The sequence below is a fragment of the Colletes gigas genome, unplaced genomic scaffold, assembly GCF_013123115.1.
Source record: "Colletes gigas isolate AHSC1104 unplaced genomic scaffold, ASM1312311v1 Colletes_gigas_Sc00003, whole genome shotgun sequence".
Taxonomy (NCBI): domain Eukaryota; kingdom Metazoa; phylum Arthropoda; class Insecta; order Hymenoptera; family Colletidae; genus Colletes; species Colletes gigas.
Genome location: NW_025106632.1, coordinates 7,751,854 through 7,778,432, shown reverse-complemented (window position 1 = coordinate 7,778,432; position 26,579 = coordinate 7,751,854). Strand labels below are relative to the sequence as shown.

The 26,579-nt window shown below is 42.4% G+C and overlaps 1 protein-coding gene across 6 annotated transcripts in view; it reads right to left on the bottom strand.

The window, feature by feature from the left end:
• Positions 1-20,131: 20,131 nt before the first annotated feature.
• Positions 20,132-26,579, bottom strand: part of LOC122404713 (protein abrupt) — a 94,875-nt gene continuing 88,427 nt past the window's right edge. For 3 of the 6 annotated variants that reach the window (XM_043408924.1, XM_043408921.1, XM_043408923.1), the window contains exon 8: positions 20,135-21,826. In XM_043408924.1, the coding sequence (XP_043264859.1) occupies positions 20,829-21,826 (998 nt within the window). In that variant the 3' untranslated portion in view covers positions 20,135-20,828. Of the gene's footprint in view, positions 21,827-21,920; positions 24,229-25,373; positions 25,748-26,579 lie in introns of those variants that run through there. The other 3 variants (XM_043408928.1, XM_043408926.1, XM_043408927.1) reach the window with 3 other exon arrangements.

The window sequence follows — 26,579 nt, the reverse complement described above, 5'->3', positions numbered from 1 at the left end:
TGATGAATCAATGAGAATCGAAACTAACCTAGCGAAGAAGCTCTATATTTATGATGACCTATGCAAAGCGGATCGCAGCCAATTTGCTAATATTATTTAGTTTTTAATTAATAATTGCATTACCCAGCTAAGAGTGATAAGATTATTAATTAAACGCTAAATAATATTACCCAGGTCTCACCACGTGGAGGTTGCTGCGAGTGGAGACCCGAAGGGAGATGGATGGAATCAAAGTTCCATCGATCTTCCTTTTAGCTAAGCTTAGCTGGATTACTAAACTAGAGAAATAGAAGGAAGCAATGTTCCTTCGATCTTCTAGTTTAGTTGTACCAAGTAATTATTTCGTTTGAAAAGGGGTGAAGCTATATTGTGGGATACGCGACGCGACGCGATGCTGAACCGTGCGGCAGATCTTCGGATCGAATCAACACTGCCCTTGGTAGATTGATTCCTATTTCTAGCAATCGATCTATCATGGGTAGGCGACTAGATCTTTCGGACAAACTGGACGGCCGATCACATGTTTCGATCGATGAAACAGCGGTGATCGAAGCTAGGAACCAGAGAACGAGTCGAGAGAAGCTACTTGTTAAATAATTACTTGGAAATATTGGGAGACGCGTACGATAGGGACTTAAAATTAACGTCGAAGCTCAAGTCTGGTCAAGTTGAAACTAAAATTCGGACGATAGAAGGAAACAAAGTTCCTTGGATGTACCAAGCAATTATTTGGTTAAAAAGAGGGACGAAGTTAATTTGAGGGACACGCGACGCGACACGACGCGACGCGAAGCTGAACCGTGCAGCGGATCCGAGGATCGAACCTACTGCCCTTGCTAACTAGATCTCTACAGGATAACGGACGGCTGCGACTCCGAATCTAAGGTCTCCATTGCTCCAACGCAACCCGCCGGGAGCCCGAAGGACCCGACTCAAGTTGTCTGACAAAGAGAGAGTACCTCTGTTTCAGTGTCGACTTCCGCTGGAAGGTATGCGTTTCCGCAGGATACGGAAACTCCACACCTTCCAGCAAAGTACCATTTTCCCTGGATCTAGCTACCAATGGGAAGGCGATTAGATCTTTCGGATCAGCTACACGGCCGATCACATGTTTCAATCGATGAAACAGCGGTGACCGAAGCTAGGAACGAGGGAACGAGCGAGAGACAAGCTACTTATTGAATAATTGCTTGGTAGGACGCGGAGATACGTATAATAAAGAAGGCTTCGACGTTAATTTTAATACTCGCGACGAAGCTTAAGACTAATCAACTTGCAATTAAAGGTCCCTCGGCGGTATGTGGCGTTCTCCCTCGATGCCCTTGCGATTAACCCAAATTTAAACTGAAATCAAAACTCATATGTATATTAGTGAGATATGGTAGGAAATTTAATAAACACTTTAAAATGATCTATCACCTAGCTAAAGGGGCTAAACGTAAAAACAGAAATCTTATATTGATCAGTGCCATCGAAACAAATATGGCATATCCATCGACACCATGTTTTACGTATCAAAACGAACATTCTTCTAATGATCAGTATCATCGAAACGAATACAGTATATACATCGACACAATGTGATACAACTCGAAACGACCATTCGTAACAACGATAGGAACTTGGATCGAGACACCAAATTGAATCAACACCAAACAATCAAACGAAATGGAAGAATCAAAGAAAGTACCCCCGCAGAATATTACGAGAATTCGAGCAAGAAGGTAAAAATAAAAATTCATGGAATCGTGTAGAAACGAATATAGTATATGATTGAAAACAATACTACATTATTATATCCTGCAATACTATACATATCAAAGCAATCACATAAATTCGACAAACAATGTAAAAGTAGAAACATAGAAAAGGAACATTCGTAATAACCAAATAAAATCAGATAGATAAATACAGTTGAATTCACATCAAACAAACAAATGAAAATAATAAAATATAAATAAGTGGAGTGGACTTACTACTTGTTGTCAGTACATAGGGTAGTTACCATAAGGGCCAGCTGTAAAGTAAGAAAATATTCATATTATAGCAACATCGGTTAGACAAACAAGGCAAAATCAGTTCATTGAAGCAAAATTGGCATCAAATGATAGAATAGAAGAGGGGAGAGAATTTTTAAACAGTTCTTACCGTTGGTCATCACCGTCCGGCACTGGTCAGTAGTGGTCAGTAGTGGCAGGAACGCGAATCATCACTGGTCAGTAGTGGTCAGTAGTGGTCAGCCATGGCCAGCTGTGGTCAGCGCTGGCCAGTAGTGGTCAGCAGCGGCCAGCAGAGGTCAGCAGCGGTCCCCGGTTCTCCTCTGGCCATTTGTACACTCCCGAATTCGCGACGCGACTGAAGAAATCTTCGCAGTGACCCTGCTTATATGCCTAAGGTGATGAAAGGGTGGGGAGACCAGTCAGAGCCAAAGTTGAAGATAACAGGTAAGACTGTCGTGTCTACAAAGAAACTATTTCGATTGGTCCCACCTCTTGACCATTTCTGGATCTTCACTGGACCGCTGACCTTGATGTCCACCTCACTGTTGACCACCAGTGACCATAAGCTAGTCATTGTTGATCATCGACCCATTAAAACCATTACGAAGATTAGAGCCTTCTTACGAGGATTCCCTTACAATTTGATGCATGATCTATTTAACATTTTGTTCCACTTTGGTAGAGTGTGTCTCGTTAATTTTTGTCTTTTTGTACGTCAGTTCCAACAATTGCCATACGTGAGCGAAAAATTCGGAGGTGATTTTACCGTCCTCTTCTCATGGATGGCGGTCAGTTGAGAAACCATTCACTGAATTAGTAGTGATAGGCAAAGAGCTGTAGTTTTGTGTAAATGCATGTGAGTTGACTATGGAAGGGATTAAAATTCATTTCTGAATCTGTTGGTAACGTTGCGAGTGACACGAAAATGCTAATGGGTCCCGGGACTCCAGAGAAACGGGCCGAAAAAATACATTAGGTGAAAGGTCTACTCGTATAATTCGTCTGTGATACAACAACGAAGTTTTCACCTTTACCGACTGCGGTGGTTCTGTTTGATGGGGTTCGGGGAGTCGTCGTCTTTAAACGTAGAGTACGCTAAACAATTATTAATTTTTCACAAGGTCAGTGCTTCAATCTGTAAGGCGTAATTTTCACTAAATATTAGGTAATATATAATATCACGGACGAGGTACAAAATATACCTAACATATTATAGGATCATGTTCCTATGTTCTGAAATACCGATCGCGTTATACACATATCAGAGGACCACAGACGAGGTATAGGACATATATCTCGTCTGTGCAGAGGACTTTCGTGCTCTCTACAATTTAGAGCGGTCGGTACGGGAATTATATTCAACTCAATCATCGATGTTGGTAAGGTCAACAAAATTAAAAATGTCTGTTATAATTAATCAAATACCTGTATTTTTGTAGAAGATTTTAGTATACCAATGCTGTCTTTTAAATAAAACTATATTTTTAGTATTGTTTTACAGTTGCTTTTTCTATTATATATTTGATTTCGCTTGAAAAGATTTTCTAGAAACTTGTATGTTTACAGTTAATATATTGCGTTGGTATAATTTTTATTTGTAATAGCATTTATTTGTAGTATTGAATGAAACTTCAAGCAATTTTATATTAAACTTTAATTTTAATTCTAGCCACTACAATTGTTACGATCTAATTCTGTGCTGAGTCGATAACGTTGAAAATCACACTACAATGGTTCGGGGATTCCTGAACTTCTAAAATTTGGTACACAAAAAAATGCATCGAGTGATAGGTCTACATATTTTGTGCCTCGTCCGTGCTAATATGATTAATGATTTACGATTATAATTACATAGTAATCATTCTATAATTATACGGTAATTACGCCATAATTGCACTGTAATTACACGACTATTAAACAGTAATTATACTGTAATTACGCGATAATTACAGTGTAATTGCGCTGTAATTAGACGGTAATTGCACGATAATCATAATCGTAAATCTATTTCTACCAAATCGTTGGTCTATCTACTTCGCCTGCGATGGAACGAGGTAGAATATTTTTTATCCTTTACGCCTTAATTGTTGCTACTAATAGCGCTATGGGCTTATTCTATCCTAAGTCGATAACGTCGGTTGCGACATAAGAATGGTAAAGAGCATATCCTCCGAGTCGTGAAGCATTGTCTTGCATCAGATGATCACATTGATCAATTTTAAACCAAGAAAAACATGTTTACTTATCTGATTAGAGATCCAGATCCGAAGATGAATTTTCCTCTTCAAAATTAGTGTCCATACGAAAGAATTAATCACGATTCTCGATTAATAAGCGAACACGGAATATCTTTTACGAATTTTTATTATAGTTTTGCTACAGCTTGCATATATACAAAGGTCAACCTATCGTACTACGCGAACGAACAAGAGGTATTTAACAAAAAGGTGTGTAAAAAAAGATTCGTAAGCTTCTACGAATAGCTGACGTTGCGGGGACCAATCAACAATCATAAAGCACTTCAATTAACAGTAAATGATCTTCCAATACTAAGGAAATCGAACCTAAAAACGTCGGATAGGGAATAACGTCTGGCACCAAAATTATGTTTTTGCGCGTTTTCATATCTGTTGTTTGTTTTTTCACAGATATAAAACGCTTCGCGTATCGTGATAATCAGTTATAAAATACGAACATTTGTCCGCACAATTAACTGCGTGCTCGTCACACCTGTATACATATTACAGTTTACTTTAACATACCGTAGATTCTCATTACAATACACGTATAATAATCTATACTTTTATCGTATAGTCACCAAAGCTTAACCAGATAGACTTTTTTCTTTATTCATATACATTATGTACTATATATATACCTTACATTAAATTTACAGCGAGTAAAATAGGAACTGTGATCGCCTGATGTACCTGATTCGTCCTCGCTTCGAATGTGTTTTGATATCATACGGATTTCTTTTATACAAAATACGAATTCTCAGACGATTGCTTTTATCATTTTTATCCATCGTACAATTCGAGTATCAAATTATCCACTGTACGATCTATCGTTATTCTATTTGATTTACTTTGCATGTTCGACGATATTAACAGTTTCAATGAATTTGGGCAGACGTGCAAGGCTACTTTAATTTTGATTAAACTTTCATAATAAATACCTTTCAGCGTGGAATTTCGAGACACCATAGCAGCATTAAGAATCATTTTCTCTATTTTGTTTTGAGACACGTGAGATACTTAAGAACAGATCTTCTCATCTACGACGCGAAAGAAGTCGGGCTGCATTCATTTCGTTCGTTTGCAAGAGATGAAAGCAACAGTCAGAGCCCACACAATGATAACAGTTATGACGGGACAGTTAAAGCTAAACCGACTGGAAACCTCCGTATTCCATTGGACAATTCTTAGAAAGACCTAACATAAAAGCTTCGAACATAATAGATATTTATAGATTAATATTCAACTCCCCGTTCCAGGAAAAATTGTAGTGCACTGTATGTCACGTGGGATAAGTCGATTATAATCGATTTGATTTAATTTCATTAACAAACATAATCCAAGGGGGGGACTCAATTTATAAACTTCGAAAATAAGTATAAGATATTTTCAGGTATAAAATGTTGAATTTCCATTATTGTCCAATAAATTGCAACGTACACCAGAATAAAAAATCCTAATATAAAAGTAATCTATACAATATTCAATATTCCACTCTGAAAGGTCAATGAATCGTACAATTTTATAGTTAATTTCATGCCCGAATGAAATATTGAAATCTCCTTATTTTTTTGCTATTACAACGTGAATTGTAAATAAGCTTTTACTTGGTATGACATTTGTACTTTTTTTCAATTTACGTGATAAAGACGTTAGCATAATAATAACAGTGACATTAACATAACTTAATAGTTCAATTATGGACCAATTTTTAAATGAAACCCTATACTGTGCTTCATAAATACCTGAAAATTGAAACTCAGATGTCGTTCGTAAATATAACGTCGACAGTCAGTGATTTAAATGATTATTTCGGTGCTAAGATTCGAACGTTTATCATACTCTGTCTGAAAAAATCCTATAGAAGCATATGTAGAGCATATTTGCCTAACGTCCCTAAGCGTTCAACGATAGCGATGAGACCAATCCAATAATATACACATTAATACCGATACGTATCAATTCCCAAACATTACGTTGACAAATCAAACAAACGAAGTAAATTATCATTGGCATTGATAAGACGTACTAGTTAAGATTTCTTGGTGATTATCAGATTTGTGGATCATTGTGCGCTGCAACAGTTAATTTTCAAAATATTCAATTACTTTTGTTTACGACTCATTATTTCAGTACAATTATTATTGTCATTCTCGTATGTGTTACATTCGTTTCATTGTATCGAGATCGAAAGATTTAGCGTAACAGAGTTAAATAACAACGGAAAATTGATCAGATCCTAAGCTTAAGAAGCCACTAATTACTTTTGATGCTCGATTCTCTTATTTCTGACGTGTCGCGAATGTAATTAAACAGGTATCGAATGTAATGCCATTAATAGTATTCGTTACGATAGTCACGTGTCTCGGAACGTTTGATCTCATTCTCTGGTATAGTTAGATACAAGAATATCATTTTCAAACGTAAATTCATATATCGATGTATTTACTTCATTTTAGTAAACACTTTAGTCGAATAAAAGTAATCGAACGATAATGACATGTTGATAATAATCAAGTAACTCGGTACCAAAGTACTTAATGGGAATGGTCGAAATATTAGGTACTTGATATTACATTGTAAATATATTACACGTAGGAAACACAATCGATGGGAAATAAGCAGTGCAAGAAAAACAAACACAATATCGAGTAATTAGAAACTCTAATCGGTAGAGGCAATTACTTGAAATTATACCTGTTCAATTAACTACTCGCTTCGCGCCAATTAGACTTCGTCTTTTACTTTTTATATACGTACGAGAAATCTTACGAAAAGCCCCACGGCATTGTCACGATTTTCATTTGGACGGTCGTATCGAGAAAAAATCGTAACGCTCATGGTCAACAGATTGATATCGAAAATCGACGCGTATCGATATTTTCATGGAAGCATCACCTCGACGAAAAATGAACAGAATCGATACAATGTCAGTCCCATCGTTATCGGAACAATTCTACGGTCTGAAACGTATAAAATTAAAATCTTTTGAAGCGTTTGGACGAATTTTTGGTGCAGTTTGCGTACAAACAGGCCGCAAGAAGGCACCGAGCAACGCAAATGCACGAGCTCCTGAATCCTCGGGGACGACCACGGGGAGGAAGGTCCGCGACCCTATGATAAAAAAAAAAAGAAAAAGAAACTTGCGTCGCGACGAGAGCGTCCGTCGTTGGAAGAAAACCTCTCGTTAAGTTAACGAGTTCGTCTTCGGAGACGCGACGCGACGCGCCGCGTCGAGGAAAAATCGCCGCCCTCGGCCTTATCTTTTCGCGAATCGTCGCGACGACGATTCAGGACGATTCGTTTCCACGGAGGAAACGGTCGGTCGCGTCGCGCTGTAAAATACGCGGCGTCGAATCGATGGAAACGTCGCGCGCATCCGTATTAAAGCCGAGCTTTTCTCCTCGGGAACGACGATCCGACCCTAAATTCACGGATCTCATCGGTCAGGCGTGCTTTAAACGACTCTTTCCCAAGAACGTTATTACTTTCGATCGATTAAATGCCGCGCGAATAACGCGGCGATTCGGAAGGAAATGCGACGATTCCGCAAATTATTGACACACGCAACAATCAAACGGAAATACGTAAAAAAAATTTTGGTAGATTTTCTATCGATCGAATGTAAAATACTTTTAGTAGCGGTTTAAAGTTCTGGTGCTTCGTTTCTGGATGGAAATACAGAAAATGTGTATCAAACCGTGTATTTATTTTCTTATTTCGTTGTCTCTAAAAATATTGTTATAGATGAAAAATATGTATATAAGTACTGGTAGTGTTTCGTAACACTTTTGTCCAGAGATGGGTAAAATTTTCATCCAGATATAAGAAATAATGAACAACTCTTGATGCATTATTCGTTGAATAAAAATTACACATGTGTTACACATTAAGTGGGGAAAAGTTTGTTTGAATCACTGTTTAATCAAAGGAACGTTGTAAATAAATCGCTGTACAGAGTTTTTATTTATCTCTGATCGAATAATATTCCATTCATTCTTGTTTTTCAGTAGATTATGTTCCATTAACTCTGAATGTGGATTGCTTTCAACCAGAGCTCGGTGAATGTGTAGAAAAATTTAAATTTATACAATTTTTTTAACACGAAAAATGTTTAAAAATTTTGCGAAAATATCACGTCACAACTGATGAAGATAAGATGAGAACAATTGAACAGATGAATATAATTTTTTCACCGAAATAGGTAATGCCAAATAATGAAACGAATCCACGTAGATACGTCCACGACAATACGCAAACTAATGGCTGCGTTGCATTAATACTATTCTATGAATATTATGAATACCGAAATAGCAATTTTGTTTCTGTCATAACATTCATTTAAAAATCATTTTCACCTCGCGGGCAATAATTTACCGATTACATTTGCAAATGATTAACGAGGAAAATAGAAGCATTCACATTTTCTTGTCGAAAAACTCTTTAACAAGGGGATATATGTGCACTTGTATGCTTGTTATTTTATTCTCAATAGCGCCTTTGTGTCTTTGTCTCGGTACTGTTCAATTTACTTATGTATGAGTATGCAAATTAAAAGATATTTTAAGGAAGAATTCCGGTAAAGTGACTCATAAAAGATTCCTTCCTTGCAACGCAGCAAATTCACACAATATTTAAGAAAGTGAAAGAAAACACTGAAACCATAGTACCTCGTTTGCTTCAATACGAAATATAATAATTATCGCACAAATTTTTAATACTATTTTTACTATTTTCTCTGAATTTAATTTCACAAACTCGAATAAGAGATGTGAGAGTTGGTTTTATGAGGGAGAGTTCCTAGCCTGTAATAATGTAGTGTTTATGGTGTAATTGTTGCGTGTCCGACTGCCATTTAGAGAGCATGAATATGTTATGATGCTTACGTTTATGAAAGGTGGATAATCAAGAGAAAGAGAGAGAGTAGCTGCATGCATAAATGTCCGATTTTGTTATATACGTGTTCGTTCCTATCGCGAATAAATTGTTTTATTTATTCGTGAGTAATATTCTTCAAAAGATATAAAAATTTTAATTTTCATTGTTGTCGGTTGCTCGTGCTGTGAAGACAAAAACCGGAAGGATAACTCCTGAAATTAATTATCGGGGGAAAAATGTGGTCGATTATCCGGGAGATAGTGTACAGTGACTCCAGAAGAGAGAATATCGTGTGTCCGATGTTGTAAGGAATCTTATTATTCTTTGTTGGAAGTGTACACGTAAATTATTCGAGCATCGAGTACAGAAGCTCCATTACACAAACTCCCGCTAGTCGAATGTGCAATCGTTCATTTAACGATGAAAATTAATTATCGTAATAATTTAATATGAATAATAAGAAAAACTATTCAAATAATAGTTCAAAACTCTAACGCAAATCCAAATTTTTATTTAACGAGTAATGGATAAAGTTCGCCTTTCATTCGTTGTTCGAAATTTCTCTTCAGATGTGAATTTTTGCCTTGTGAACTTTTTAAAAAAATCGTTCGATCCTTATTATCATTGTTACTTTATTCTAAATGTAGAATGATTAACGGACTCTTTGTTTAGTATCAACGCAAGCGGTAGATAAAACAGAATTTAAACGTTCCGTCTCGAGTTATTTTCGATCCAAGTGAACGAAAAATAAGAAAATACGTACAATTAGAAAAAATTAAAAATATACTCTAAGGACAAGTGTAATCAATAATATAAGAAAATAGGCGTATCCCAATTTAAATAAATTCTTTTTCGTTTACTTCACGAATAGTTCGAACTTTTAAATTTGGATTTCATTTGCTCAACCCCTTGCGCCAAGACCAGACAAAGGGTCCATTTTCTTTTCAACCGCAAGTTTTCGCGCGAAATTTTAAAAACGATCAACGTCGAAAACGCGAATAATTTATTATTCGAGCAGTTTTTCCATTCGAATAATGGAAGCTCGGCTGTACCAAATTTCGAATCGAGTATCCCAGCGGTAAGCCAATACATTCTGCGTATTTTGTGCAACGATAACGAACGAACGTCAGTAAAAAGACGCAACGCGTAATTTACATCGCCGCGCGGGAGTCTCCTCGGTTTTACGATCGCTTTCCTATCCTCCACGGTCGTCACGGTTAATCTCGCGATCAACTGGATACACATATACATATATCGGACCCAGTTAACATTAACTTTATGCAAGGAATCTGGCCGAAGCTACTCTTTCACTACCACCCTTTCAATCTCGTTTTTCGTACCTTAAATACGCCGCGCCGCGGCATGGTCGCGTCGGTTTCACGCTCTCGAACGCATTAGAGGCAATTTCCTGTCTCGTCCATTATTCCATGGACGCGACCAGCCTCGATAAATAATAAACGGCGATAAAACGCATTGGCTACGTTCGCCGCGATGATCAGCCGCTACGCGCGAATCGCCACGAACCAACTATTCGAAATCCTTTTTTTCCCCGATCGTACAGTCTCACCAGATTTCTTCTTCTTCTCGGTTCACCTCGATTCAGTAATGATTCTTAAAATGAACATCATTTTTCGTACAACGGAGACGAAATTCGACACCAATATCGTCTCCGAATTGTCTTTATCTTTTGTTTTTTATACAAATTGTCATTTTATCGAATCTGTTTTTTAAATATTGTCTTTCGCGCTTCGTTGGCTCGAAGAGGGATCTCTTCCCAGATGGGATGGATATGGACGTTCAACTTACGAGACACGTTCATTTTAAGAATCGTTATTGTAGCTCGAAACGTCATATCCGAGATTTGCCGTCACCTTTCTTTAGAAGCTTTCGGATCTTGAACCTTGCGCCCAAGTTCTACCATAATATTAATCTAGTTACGGATAATTTTGTACTTTGACCGAAACGTCGATTGCAGTTCGGTGGATCCCTTGGATCGGGGTTTCCACGCGATGGAGACAACAATTCGACGTACAGCGTGTGTCTTTCGAATTGTATTCGCACCGACGAGCGGAGAAAACAACAATTTGTTGTCTTCTCTCGGAGCACAGACACGGGGAAACATTTAACAAAACTGTGACGATGAATAGCGTTCGCGAGAAAGAATGAAATGAAACGTGGCGCACGAGTATCGATCCGAAAGTCGAACCAGTTCGAATAAAATGTTTTGCATCTACTGGTTTTTTAGATTTTGGTATCGACATATTTGTAACGTTTTATCAATAAATGATTTTAGGAGAGCGAAACGTGTCTGTAACAATTTATCACTCGTCTTATGCTCCTTATTTCCAACTAGAATCGGGATAATTTTACTCGCAAATAGCGAATAAATATGTTAAATTTTGACAGGTGTGCCTGGCTCGTTTCGATGCGATATAAAAAATTGAATAAAATTGTCTCGATTCTATAGCGCACGGTGGATCGAGTTCTACCTAAAAAAAAAACTCCAAAAGACCATCACCGCGCTTCGAAAACCGCAAAAAAAAAAATACACCGTAGAAATACTTACGTTCGAACGAACGAACGAGCGAACAGAAGGAACTGAAATAAATGGGCGTAAAAACTAAACGCATCTCACTTGTCTCTTCTTTCTAAACATATTTATTGTAATCGTATTGGCAAGTTGGATGGCTTACATGCTAAGAATGGCAACGTAAAGAACATAAGTAGTAACATAGTACGTGCGAGGGGAGCAAAAGAACAGAATGATACAAGGAGGATTACAAAAACAAAAGTAGAAAAAGAAACAAAATGAACGTAGGAGATGTCGTGGACCGGGAGCGGGTTTAATAATAGATAAATAGACTATATGATATGTACAAAATAAAAGAGAGGATGGGGGGAGAGGGCGAGAAACGTAGACTCGAGGAAGGAAAGACAGGACATTATACCTGACGTACTGGCTCGTTCACGTACAGCAAGACTCGAAGTCTGCCTCTGTCTCGTAGGTGAGAAACGTTTGCCAAAGGATTCATTAAAACACGCAGAAAGAAAATAACAACAAATTCCAGGTTAAAAATCACTCTTTTTTCGATTCGAATACTATGTGCACGCTTCTTATGCTTTTACAATTGTCACGTAATAAAAAAAAAAAAATGAAAAGACGAAAACGCTCGTGTATAGTCTCGATTCCCTGCTAGGAGACAGACGTACTTCCTTCTAACGCGATCTAGCGAAGCTAATTAATAATGAAATGATAATGATAATAATAACATTAATTATTATAAATGATGGTAATAAAAAAGAAAAGGAAAAAAACGTAACGTAACAATATTGAAGCACCTTAAATGATAGTTTTTTATCCGTAAAGTAAAGAACGAGGTGGCTGTGTCTCTCGATAACGCGATGTATCTCTCTCTTACTCGATCGGTTTTTATCAATTTCTCTTTCCTTTTTTTTTGTCGTTTCCGCGCGGCGTTGTCGAAATTTGCCGTCGGCACCTCGGAGAGGGAGGGTGGAAAAACGCTCGCGAGTTCGCAATTTTCCGCGCGTTTCGTTCTCGCTTTCGTTCGGCCGCTCTTCCGCTCTCTGCGATCAATATGCAAACCGCATCGTCGGCTAGCGATACGATAATGAGAGAATCGCGCCGGTAGGAAGGCGCCGATAACGATATAACAAGCAGATCGATAAATATGTTTCGCACGGACAGACGGCGTGTGGAATTTCGCCTGGTCTCCCGATGTGCCGACGAAATCGAAATTACGCGGCGAAGAAACGCACGGAGCCGCCCGGAGGATGTCGCGATCGTAAAACAATTGCAAAAAGAAACGTTGCTTCTCTTTCTTCTTGGACGAGAGAAAAGACTCGCGTCGCAACGAAGACAGACACGCCGACGAAAATCGTTCTTCGCGCCATCGTCGTCTGAAACCAATATGGCGTCGAGCAGAGAAGAAGATTCGATTTTCGTCCCGTAAATCTTACGAGCGATTTAATTTTCGCGTTTCCTCCGCGCGGCTCGTTCCTGGTTTACAATTTCCGAGGAAACTGTGGCCGTCTTGAATACCATCTTCCTTTTTTTTACGTTTTAAAATACCATTAGCCACGCCGTACGTCGAGATTGCACGCTCATTGGTTCCGCCGCGCGACCGTGTTTCTCAGATCCGACATGAGTTACAAAATAAGTTAGGAGTTATGGTTTCTATCACTAGAAAGATTCTATATATATATGTAATATATATATATGCCTAAGGTTACGTCGCGTCCCTGATTATGTTCTCTGTAAAATATCACGCAGATAGGTATATTTTATATTTTTTCTCTTTTTCTCACTTTCTAATAATGTATAATATATGCGTATAGTAGGAGGCCATCCGATCGTTTATTCGATTCTCTCTCTCGCGTTCGCTAATTCTAAAACGTTTTAAAATCTAACATTTATTCTGTCCCCCTTTCACACGTCGTCATACACGCACACAAACAGGCGACATTATCGTTTCTCTTGCGGTTTGCGTCTCTCTCACTCTCGGTCGCTCTCGATGCAGCAGTAAAATCACTAACCGGTATATATTGACGAGTCAACGCGTAAAAACGACTGTAAGTACAACGTATTGCATTGTGATTTTGGAATTCAGCACTGTCGATCGCGGAACAGTCGAGCCGCGCGCGCTTGGCAGTGAACAGGTTTTTCCACTTTGTCGAGAAAATGCAACGCGAATACGTACAGCTATATAAATATCCAGCTCTCGTAAATCTATCGTTAAAGTGAGGTAGCTCCATTGTATTTTGTTTCTTACGGCGTGATTACAGAGTCGCGCGCCTCTTCTTCGAGTTCCCGTACCGCTCGAAACAATTAGAACTGCCAGGGATAGCCTAACTCTGTCGTGGAGGGGATAGGTCGTCGATGGCCTTGAACGACCAGTTGATTCTACTTCGACCCCGCGAAATTCTTACGACCGGAGTCGACCAGTCTTTCCGGTCATCTTCTACTATTACGTAATTAAATATTCAGTAAAAATATATGAATGTGATATTTGGTGATCGCTGCGTAGAATTCGAAGAACGTATCGCGATTTTCTTGGGAATAATGTCTCCTAATGTTTGTTCGCGAAGATGGTTCAACGATAAAAATAACACGATGAAATTGAAACTTAGGTTTCCGTACACGAAATGATTATTTCGTTCGAAACTGCGATACATGCTTGGAATATAATAAAAATATTTCTGTATTAAAGACACAGTGTTGTCAGTCGCGTGGAACTATTCAGAATCGTGCGAATCGGCAATTGTTTCGAACGGTACGGTCGCGATTTTGTTTAAATTTCAGTCAAAGAGTATCGGAGGCGCGACTCTTTTTCTTTGCGGACTCCGTCGATTGCTCCTTCTTCCCTTTCGTCCTTTCAATCTTACGTGTTTAATGTGTCTCGCGCTAGCTCGACTGTTTCGCGCAGGAAGGCAAATTCTTAAACCTATAATCCGTAGAAGCTATATTACCTCGCGCTCTGACTATGTGTAAATATTGTGTATACATAATTATATATAATATATACTCGCTACAGAGATGTGGTTCCGGTCCGATTGACGGCCGAACATCGTAAAATAACATATGCTTTAGGTAATATGAGTGTGAGTATAGCGCGAGAAGAAGACTGATATTTAATAACATGGAGGTAGCTGTGGTGATTTTTCACAATCATTTCTCTTTCTCTTTTTTTTGTTATCTTTAACCGTAACGCGTCGCACGACGTTCGTTCGAGCCGTAGAGCGCTGAAAGGATACAAAAATCCTAGATCCTATTAAACTAGAGAGACCAATAATTTACTGAAAATAAAATCGTGGCTCGTTTGATGGCAATCTTGTAATTTATAAAGCGTTTCCAAATTATTCTGACAAAAAACGTCACGTATACCATGAGTTTAGATCCATTCGTTATCAAGTTACGTCAGAAAGAAGATATCAAGGTGCATAGACATCACCGCAACGAAATAACGCGTACCTCTATAACGGTCAGAAATATACTCACGACGTATAGGACCTTTTTCGTTCGCAATGATTCGAGAAACGCGCCTGAAATGGTGACGATATCCTGTCGAAAGGAACAGAACGCAGAACGGCTCGAATAAATTTCATCCGGCGCGCGTCGATGTAGAAATACGATGTGCACACGCCTCGCCACTCGCCAGTGTAAAATCTCGTAACAAACAAGAAACAAACAAACAAACGAAACAAAACAGAATAGACGCCGAAACGCTGATCGTCGCCCGAGCGTCCGATTAACGCAAGAATCACACCTGTCGTAGTAGTTAATCGTAGTGGTAGTAGTAGTTTCTATAAGTATAGTATCACGGCCTGGCTGCTTCAGATTTCCTGAGTTTGTTATTACATTTACATAATGCGTTATTAAATCGTGCCGGTTTACGAAGTACCTGAGACGGCAATTCGCTCCCTTCCGCGACGACGCGCGTCCACGGTGCGTTTCGCGCGCAGAATTTGGATCGAGGGCACCAATTTCCATCGGAGAACGTTCGGAAATATTCGGCGGAATGCATTGCGGACAAAAATTATACAAAGTTTCTCGACAGCTCTCGGTGCTTCATAATGCAACGAAATCTTTGACCCAGTCGATATCCACGAGATCGTCCATCGTCTTTCGAACAGACTTGTTTTTATTTTAGGCGCGAGAGTTTCGTTAAGTCAGGTCTATTCGCCCCCTCGGTCGGGTTGATTTGCATTCTCCTCGAGGATACGAAGCAACCGTTCGGTACGCCGGCTGGCAGACAATTCGCGAAAGGCTTACCGCGTTTACGGCGTCGTTAATCCGCCTTTATAATCACCGTAAAGCGCAAGGAGGCGAGCACGTTCGGGTCGATTCGGCCTTCGCGAGCCTCGGCGTTTATTATTGTCGGTACCGAGAGCCGCCGTTCCTCGCCGCGTTCCGCCGCGCGTTTTCGCTGTTGCTTTAAAAATTTTTCGTCGCGTCGTGTCGCCTGTGATCGTTGAATACGTAGACTCTGGCTGTCTCGATTTTGTATATACTTCTTTGTTAAATTTCAAGGATCGAAACGTTGGCGCGTGCGCGCACGCGAGATCGGACGAGATCGTTTCGGACGGGAGCGTTTCACGCAAACACGATTGTCTCTCTAACAACTATTGCAATACTGTAGTTGGTGGTATCATTCCAAGTGACTATTGCGAACTATGTTCAACGGACTATTACTTTATAACGTGGTGATGCAACACCCGGCGGTGGGTGGCGGGGTCTCTCACGGGGGTCTTTGTGTAAAAATATTCATATGTATATGTACATTCGGTATACACATATAATGCTTTTGTCTGTATACATATATGATGTATGTATGTATATATATATATATATATAACTATATAAATACTGTCGTAAAAAACTATGATCTGTAGGAAGGGGGGAGCGTGAATATCTGCTTGTCTCTTCTCCAAAGGGGAAACGAACGTACCCCGCCAACCCTGTTATTATATGCAACTCTTAACGTGTGTGTACGTGTCTCTGTGTCAGTGTCCCTTTCTTAGAATTCAACGAGAGTCTGTTTGCGTTTGCAAGTGTGGACGTGTGTGTATGTACGTGTATGTACGCGTATCACGCGACAATCGATGAGATCGTCGCCCCTATTTATAGTTAAAGAAAAAAAAAAAAAAACGAAACAAAAACAAAGAAGAAGAAAGTCTATCGACGAGATCACTGTTGTTTTCCGTCAACGATTCGAACGTTGACGATCGTCATGGGGTATTTTTACGAAGCGAATATACACACTTTTTACGCACTCGTCTATCATTCGAACGATTTTCACTCACGAACAAGACGGACCGCGGCAAAGAAAGAGAAACGAAAGAAGGTTTGAAGTTTCGAGTTGGATCGATTCTTGGAAAAAAATAATGGCACGAGAACAAAAGAAACACCAATTCGATTTCGATTTCCTCCCTTCGTCCGACGTTCGGACAGTTTCTAACTTCCCTCCTTCGATCGTATCTCTTTTCGACCGTTTTTACATTTTCTTTTTTTTTTTTTTTTAATTCTCCTCCTCGGCGAACACCGCGGATAAATTTGTACTCTGGAAGATTCCTTTTTTTTTCTTTTTTGTTTCACTGAATTTCTCTCTTTTTTGCATCTTCTTCTTCTTCTTTACCCTTACGTTCGTCTCGGGACACGATCGCCTGATCCGTAACATATAGAGAGCTTCAAGGCAAGAAGTGATTCCTTTGTACCGATTAGACCTGGACTCGCGTCTCGATCGATCATTCCCGCATTCTCTCCCACGATAAAAACGTCTATCTACGAAGCTTCGCCGTTTACTTCGCGGCGTTGACGGATCGACCCGTGGATCCGGTCGCGAGGAACGCGCGACGATCAAAAATTTCACTGTTCCGAGTAACAAGTATTTAAAATTACACGCTGGAAAAGGGCTTTCGGGGAACGAATCGAGTCGCGAACAAATTTCGTTCGTCGAGGATCCCCGTAAGCCGATCTCGTCGTATTTCGCGTCGATTCGTATACAAATGTTCCAATCGTATACAAACGTCTTCGTATATGTACAATATAAAGTTTAAAAAATTTGAAAATCTCGCGCGTTTTCATGTCGAATTCGCCGTCCTAACCCGACAATTTCCCGATAATTTTAACGCGTTCGCCCGATCCGTTTGCTTCAGATACGTTCGTACTATTATTGTCTTGGATAAAATTACATTTTGCGTGTGCTACGTTCCCGGTCGTTGACAAAATATTGCAGAAATACATTAAAAAGGGACGAGCGTTCGACTCGACTCGCGCGCGATCCACGGTCGATCGTTCGTTTCAATATCCCCGAATTCTACATTTTTTTTTTCTTTTTTTAAAATTTTTTTTTTCTCTTTATTGGACGTATCGTCGTTTGCGCGCGATATAAGTTCTCCTCGACGAGACATCGTCGCGCTTGGTCAGTGGCTCGCAAGGTCACTGAGAGACTTCTCCGCGTTCATCGATAAAATGCTCTTACAGCCTACGGGGGTTAAGTATACTCCGAGTATTGTGTACAACCTACTTATCTAGGTAATAGTCTAAACCTGAAACTCGTTAAGTCGTCAGCCATAATAATTCTCTCATATTTTCGCTGTCACTCACTCTCCACGCATGCTCGCAAGAACGAGAAACACGTACAATAAAATAAAATGAAACCGAATATGATCCTTCGTTCGAACCGCGCCTCGCCACTACAATATTGCTAAAATTCTCTTTTCCCTAGGTGTGTCTAACGTGTTTATGTATATATATATAATATGTATTTTCCATATGTATATATATGTATAGGCTACGAAGGTATATCGCAAAAACAAAGTAGCTCGTGTATGTATTATTAGTAGGAACCATTTCAAAGATTTATCCTCGAGCCTGGACGCGAAATCGCGCGCGCATCTGCGATCTACTAGGCGCATCAGCTCGTCTATTTATCATCCTTATTATCGTCGACTCGGACGATCGAGTATTCACGCCTGAAGCGAACACGAAACGACATGGCAAGACCAACCGCATTTCTTTCGCCGACTGGTGTAAAAGAATTAAAAAAAGAAGAAAATAAAAATATAACGTAGCGCGAAGTAACGCGAAAGGGGATTGGGGCGTTGATCGAAACGAGTCGGAATCAACGACACGTCGAAGAATGCGGAAGGTCTTCGATCGACGCTCTAGAAAATAATAAAAGAAACGAGGGAAAGTCGACCGAGATTCTCGCTTCGTTGTATATATTTATCGTTCCCTTTTGGCAAAACGTTTCTTTACCTTCGTTAGAAATAGAAAAATGAAATTTTCTTCCGATAAAACGAGCAACTAATCGGTTAACGAAGATTCCGTGTCCAAGGGTAGTCGTGTCATTTCGAGGGTCGATGTTGAAAAAACTTAAGTACTAAAAAGTCATGGCAAACTCGGGGATGTTTTGAGCCCGATCGTACGAGAAGTGCAATCGAATGGAAGAACAAAAAGGAACGCCAAAAATGAAGGAGCGTCAGTCACGTAGCACGACCCTCGGATTTTTTTGATTCGAGGGATTTATCGCAGTCCGCGCGCCACTTCGCCTATTCCGTTTTCAGGACCGTATAAAGCACCGTTTCGAGCAGCAAACACGAACCAGTTTTTCAGCCATATCGCCACGTATGCAACGCGCGGCGCAAAACAATTCGAGACGACGCATCTTATCCCCAGCACCGTTTAAACTTCAATCACCGCGACTTTATCGTTTGCAATTTTCAAGTCGAAAAAAACCAGAAACTTACAAACAGATAAATTGTAAATCGCGAAATCGCGAACTTGATATCAACGAGAATATCGTTCCAGCGATTTCGACGCACTGTAAGAATACTTTTCGTAGACTCGACAGTTAAGAAGCGGCCATTTCCCGACGTTTCCTGTTCTGCGTTTTACGCGCGGCTTAGCGAAACTGTTCGTTCGGAAAAATAATTAACCCCGTTTTCTTTTCAACCTTCGAATGCCCGGACACTTTTCCTGCTCGCTGATAGACACGGTGCGTTATCCAGCGTTTGTTCTGTTTGCATCCATCCCGCCTCATTCCCTACGATAAAACGAATAGACAATTAACAATCGCGATAATCGTCGCGCTCCTAACGCGAACCTTCGTCAGTGAGACACGACGCGAGATCTCACGCGTATCAGTGTAACTTGCTATCCTTCTCCGTATTCTCGTGTATGTACGTGTACGTTCATCTCTCGAAAATAGAACAAAATGGCGTCGTGTGTAGTGTATCATATACCGTAATGTCATGTGTTACCGAAATGCACGCGTTTCTAAAAAATATGGGGTGCTAACCCTAGCGCTACACGTATCATCTCTACTGTTACTTAGCATGTGTGTCGTGTGTGTGTGTGTGTGTTTTAAATTGTGTACATACGTCTCGCGGTACACTAACTTCACTATAAATCTAGACAATATATTTTTTCCTCAACATTCATATATAATAATAATAATAATATAATATAATATAATATAATAATAATATCTTCTCGGGCGTCGCATGCTCGCGACGGGCACCGTTTTTTAAACCTTTAGAAAATGAAAAGAATAAACAGTTGCCCTGGGCGTCGCCTGGCTTCTCGTTTCCCATTTCTCTATCTCTTTTTCTCCGCGCGAGCGCGCCCCGCGAAGCGTCGCTTGCTTCGACCAATAGAAATTCCGTAAAACCGTGAACGACGATATTTTTTTTTTTACCGTCGCGACGCGCGACCGTGCGTCGTACCGGTCGCAGAGCGACGGGCACTCCGTCCTCGCGTCGTCCTCTTCGTTTTCTTCGTCCATGAGATTCGTCTTGGTCTGTCCTATCACTTATCGTTTATCGTGTTCACTGAGGTAGACAGATGGAATATTTTAACGTGGATAAAAATTGTATATACGCGCGTCGACGTGGACAACGAAACGCCCGTAGTTCGATTCGAGCGCGTTTTCTTTTTTTTTTTTTAGCGAAGGAGGGATGATTCCGTTCTCTGACCAAACTAGGTTTGGAGTCGGTTGATCGGTGTATAATTACGTTGCGGCGTCTTCTTCCTTCTTCTTTGGAAATTGTATCTCTCGCAACAAAAGCAAAACAGGAGTCTCTACTGAGGTAGTGGATGGATTTGACTGTGAACGATGGCCGTGTTGTTGCACGGCCTCTAAGCATTTCCTAGTCGGGTCACGTGCTACGAACAGGTCACAGGTTTCGGCTCCTAGTCGGCCTTAACGATTTCCGGATCCTCGTTCTCGCTGAAGTCGTCGTCCTCGCCGGCGGACGAGTCACCCTCGTCCATCAGCACGGCGTGCCTGTCCTGCATCAGGTCCTGACGCTCGTCGTGCACCACGCTCATTCCTCGACCCTCGTCTCTGCCGATCATCGGGTAGTCCTCGATACCGCGGCCACTCAGCTTGTCCATGCCGCTCATGTGCGCCATTTTGGCAGCGTGGGTGGCCGCAACCGCGGCGGCTTGCTCGGGACTCAGCCCCATCGTCGCCAATCCGGAATTCTCCGCGATGAATTGCAGATAAGTGTCCAGAATCGCGGATCCCGTCGCGCTGGTGTTGTGATGGCTCGGATGAAGGTGACCGGGTGGATGAAGGGGTGCCATGTTGGGCTCGCGGCTGCCGTGCATCGTGTCCATCGACTTGGCCGCTATCGCCGTCGCCGTCGAGTTCTTGGCGCCGCTGCTGCTGTTGCTGCCGCTTACTTTGGTGATCACAGTGTTGTTGTTGGGCGTGGGCGAGCCGTACCTCAAGCTCAGCGGCAACGTGAGGTCCTCCGGGTCGTCGCCGCCGCAGATGCTGCTGCCCGCCTCGGACGGGGCGCCTCCTCGAGGTATCTCCAGTCTCATGTCGCCTCTTCTGGGTCCCGTGGGACTGGCGCGGGCCCGCAATTCCGCTGGGCTCACCTTGACGCCCGCCTTGGCCAGCAGACGCGAGGCTAGGTCGGGATCGAACGGGCTAGGCATCGGTAGTACCGGCAGATCCTTGGTACTTATGCCGCGATGCTGTCGCGACATGTGAGAGTGCAACGAATTCCTCGACTTGGCCACTGTCCCGCACAACACGCACCGATACCCCGGACAGATCGTGTGCTTATCTTCCAGATGGGTGCGCAACGTGTGGGCAGATCGATAGATCTTGCCGCATTTCGGGCAGGGTCGTGGATCTGTGGCGCGAACCCGCGTCATGTCCAAACCGCGTCGGGCGACTGAAAAAGAAGATAAACAAAAGACTGATGAAGTGAAACGTGCTTCGCGTTTGAATGGCCTGGCCGCGATAAGCGATAAAGAAAATGTCCCGGGTCAGAAACGTAAATACAACGGCGCGAACGAAAGAGAAAATTCATCGATCAGCGTTTTAATCTCGGTACTAGGAACCGCGTCGACTGGTTCCGTAATCGATCGCGCGGTCGAGTGGAAAGCGTTTAAAAAAATAAAGAATAGAAGTGGAGGTGAATCCATGGAACGAAGATTGATGAGCCACGTCAGCTTCTTTGAATACCTTTTATTGTACAAAGCATTACTTAAATAGTATTATACTTCATTTCGTGTGTCGTATGTATAATCTTATGTAACGCTAGTATCTGCTAAAATAGTGCGTATGATGCTCTATACATTGTTCGTGTCACGAGATGTCAGTCGCGAAAGCGATTTAACGGAGCAACTACGGTTCATCGAAACTATTGTAGAAAACGATCGTTCCCGTATTGTTTTTTTTTCATTCTTTTTGCGCACGCACGTTTCGCGTAAATCATGATATCCGTGGATCAGAGATTATAGTCGTAATCGTTACATCGAGATAGATCTTCGAGCCGCTTGCGCGACCAACAACTCGCGCACGCGAATATATATTTTTTCCCCGTATTTATTCGTAGCGTATCGCTAGTAACTATCGTACACGTGTGTCGAAAATTTAATCTGCCCGGAGAATTCTTCACCTAGGGAATACTGACGAAACACAAAATTGTAGAAAAATAAGGCTAGGCGCTGTGTCGGGTCGACTGTCGGTACGGTGGTTTGATCGACCCCCTTTCGACGTCCGATTCGCGCGATTACATCTGCCGTTTATATGTTTCTCTACGCGTGTGTATGCGTGTGTGTTCGTGTAAATATATGCCTAATATTGCGTCTCGCGTTTCCTCGGATAACAATTACGGAAGCATTACGAAGTTATTCTCGATACCGATACGAACAATCTTTCGCGTTTGATGAAGTTTGTTGAACCCGCACGCTCGCGCGCGCGCGCGCGCGTATCTGTCTCGAATCCGACGACGCGTTCCGCTCGCACTTAATATTTTTCGACTCCCTTCTACGATCTTAAAACTACCTTCTTTAACGTAAGGCTGGCTTACTCAGCTTAGAGGAACATTGTTTTCTCTTGTAAGATACGTAACCTAACCGTTATGTCATCATCGTCATCAACATCGTAGTCTTATGTTCAACGTCGACGTTATTATTACACGTTACCTATGGTTGTGACTACGTTTCCCGTTCTCTCAGGCTCTACTTGGAAATACTGTTTCGTACAATTTTATACAAAATCAACTCTTTCTCTTTCTCTATCTGTATATATAGATTTACTCTTCATATATATACTCTCTCTCTATTAATTTATATATATTTATATATATATATATATATAATATATTCCTTCTTTTTTTCTTTAATATAATCTTCCAAATATTTACAAAGTGTGCGCTTCTCAAATGGGGTACAGGTTTCAGGAGAGGTGGATGCTTGTGCGGCGTTTCAAGAATAAAGCACGTACGAACAATTTTCAAACGGTTTATCCGTTCGAAAGTCGTTCTTTACCCTCTGTGTGTATATACTTACTCCCTAACTACCTCGTAATTTCGCGTCTAACCTTTAGAAACGTTTAATAGACTCTGGCACGCGAGACCTTTCCGTTAAAAACGCACCCTCCACCATCCAAGAAACGATATCGAGTCGCGTGCAATCGTTACAACGACGAGAAAGGGAGAAGGAGCGTAAGGGAGGTAGGGGACGAGAGAAGAAAATGACCGTTCAACGCATCGATAATACCAAATCAAACAGCTACAAAAGACTACTACGAAAAAGTATTCCAGCAAGGTCTGCAATCACCCAGCGAAGGATTCCCAGCGTCGCTCATTGCCTCTTTATCAGACGTAGGTCCATCTGAGCATCTTGATCTGATCCCACTGATCGGAATGCTTCAACCGCATGTGGTTCCGCACGCTGTTAGGGTGACAAAAGGTTTTCGCGCAAGAGGCAACGGGACAGGTGGACGAATCGCGCGGATAATGATGCTCCAAGTGAGCTCTCATAGTGCTGATGTCCTGCAACGTCCTACAACAAAGGGGACATCTGTAACCGTGCTGCTGATGACGATCGCGCATCATCTTCTGCTGTCTGAAGTCCGGTTGACTACGTTGATACTTGGTGGTCGTGGTGCTCGGTATGGTAACGGTTGCAGCCGGCTGGTCTTGCTCGTCTTCCTGTAGCGCCTGATGATGGTGATGGTGAGGAGGAGGAACGGATGGTGGATGATGATGACGATGCCGATCATGTTGCTGGTGATCGCTGTGGTGGTGGTGGTAAGCCGCGCCCTCTGCCTCATCGAGCCCGTGATCTGCAACCACCACCACACCAACGTTACCACCAGCCACCAACACCATAAACCCAACCCCAACCCCCTAATAAAAACAGACTACCAAAGCTGCCTCCCTCCCTCCTCCCTCCCCCCCCCCTTCCCCCTTCCCCCCATACCCCAGTTCCCCTGGTACATGCGGACTATCTAGGGGTGGGGGTTACATCCCACAAATGGTTGCTGGTTGCTGGTATCTGGCGGATCGCTAATTGCTCTCTCTGCTCGATATCGCGCGCAATTGGCAGACAGGACCGTACGGAATCCGCGCAATCATCGCGTAAATCGAATACTGAAGCGAGGCACTCGAACGTGTCCGGGGCTGAATCTCACGTGCCAGATTATTATGAAAGCGTTTGCCTCTGACGGCGGTTGAACACGCTCCCCGTCGAAGGAGATCTAAACACGGCTAAACCTCTCTTGTTGGCTCGAAGGTGGCGGAGGTGTGTAAGCGTTCCTTATTACACATTTCATAAAATTACCATTTGCAAACGTAAGCAGTCGGGGGTTTGGTCTCGATAAAGGGTTCCGTGCCATGCGTTCGAACGTGGATACGGATCTCACGACCGGCTCTCCATACCGTGCGTATAACTATCCGTTATCGTGATCGCGAAACATTAAGGGCGCGTCTCGTCTGGATGTAATGTACGCTATACAGCCGGACGATTTCTCGAGACAATCTATCGGGTCTCGTCTGCCATCGGTGTTCGAGTCTACAAAAAAATAGGAATCTCGCAGATACAGCCGCTCCACACTCCGTCAACGATCACGCCAGGACTGTCTCGAACATTTCCTCATCGACTTTATGTGTATTTATATACAAATCAGGCCGCAGCCCAGATATATCGCGTCTTGTTCTCGCGGCCGAATTACCACCGCGAAAATATCGGTCAAATTTAAAAAAAAGACACATGTCGATGAATTATTTCGCCGGCCACGTATACGACGGGGTGGCCAACTGTCAGAATTGTAAAGCAGCTCGACGCCGAATCGCGCGACGATCGGACAATTATGCGGACCGCGCTGTATCGACGAGCGTCGAGCAACGACCCCCGACTTCATCTCGTCGCGAATCGTTTTTCGTGGGTGTCGTCGTGCGACAACGCGACGACAGACGAGGAGGACCGTACTCATGGCAACGAGGAGGACGAGGAGGGCGACTGATGCTGCTGATTGGGATTGTTCATGCTAGGCCGTTGGTGTATCCCGTGCGCCTGAAGCTGATGATTGATCAGGTAATGCTTGGTCTTGCACCGCTTCCCGCACACGTTGCACTGCGGCCACGTCTCCGGCGGCGGCCAATTCGAGTGGACATTTTTCACGTGTTGCCGAAGGTTGCTCGGCGACGAGTAGCTTCTGCCGCAGTAACGACAGAGAGGTCTAGCATCGTCGTGGCGCAGTGCCGTGTAGAGTCTCGCGAAATTCTCCACGGCTTGCGTAGTTTCGTTGGTGGCCGCGGCCACCGCCGCCATCGCGGGTTCCTCCCTCTTCGGCATCACCGATCCTACAACCAGGACGTGCCCGTCAGTTGATTCTGTCGTCTCTTACTCTCGCTTTTCTCCCTTTCTCTCCCCCACCCAACCACTCCCCCCATCGCAACACATCCCACCTTACTTGCTCGTTCGTACTTTTTCTAGCTCGCACAGCCACTACCACCATTCGTGCTCTTCTCTTTCTTTCACAGGCGCACACAATCGTCTCTTGCGCGCCCTTCTTTCTCTCGCACGCGCGCACGTACACACACGGGGGTCAACGCGTGTTGTGTACACACACTCCCACAGTCACAACGTGCGCGCGCGCGCCCGCGTAACATGTGGCCAGTCACATACATGCTCTTTTTCTCTTTCGCACACTCTCCATCCCTCGCCAGTTCTCGTCTCTTCGCTCTCACTTTCGATCCGTTCCGCACCCTCGAGCACACACTATCGAACGATCTATCTTTCTCTCGCCGTCTTCGTGCACGTGCATACACACAGAAATACGTACACGCAAACATACTATCGTTCCTATACAAACGGACACACACACACACAGACACGCATACACACACACGCACGCGGGTTGTTCATACCTGTGCAAACGTAATACACACTCGCGCAGGCTACTCTCGTACTCTCAGGGCATGCCCGGTTGTAGGATGTTTGGTGTGTTGTTGTTGTTGTTGTAGTTGTGCTCGTCAGCGTTGCTCTCGTATAAAACGTACGCTCGATTCGTGGAGAAACGCATCGATCGCGCCGGTGGTGGCTACCAAAGTACGCACCCGCGTGTGTCTTTCCATTTTCCTCGAGATTCTAGGATCTGTCCGAAAGCCTCGTACGTATATAGCTCGAACCTCG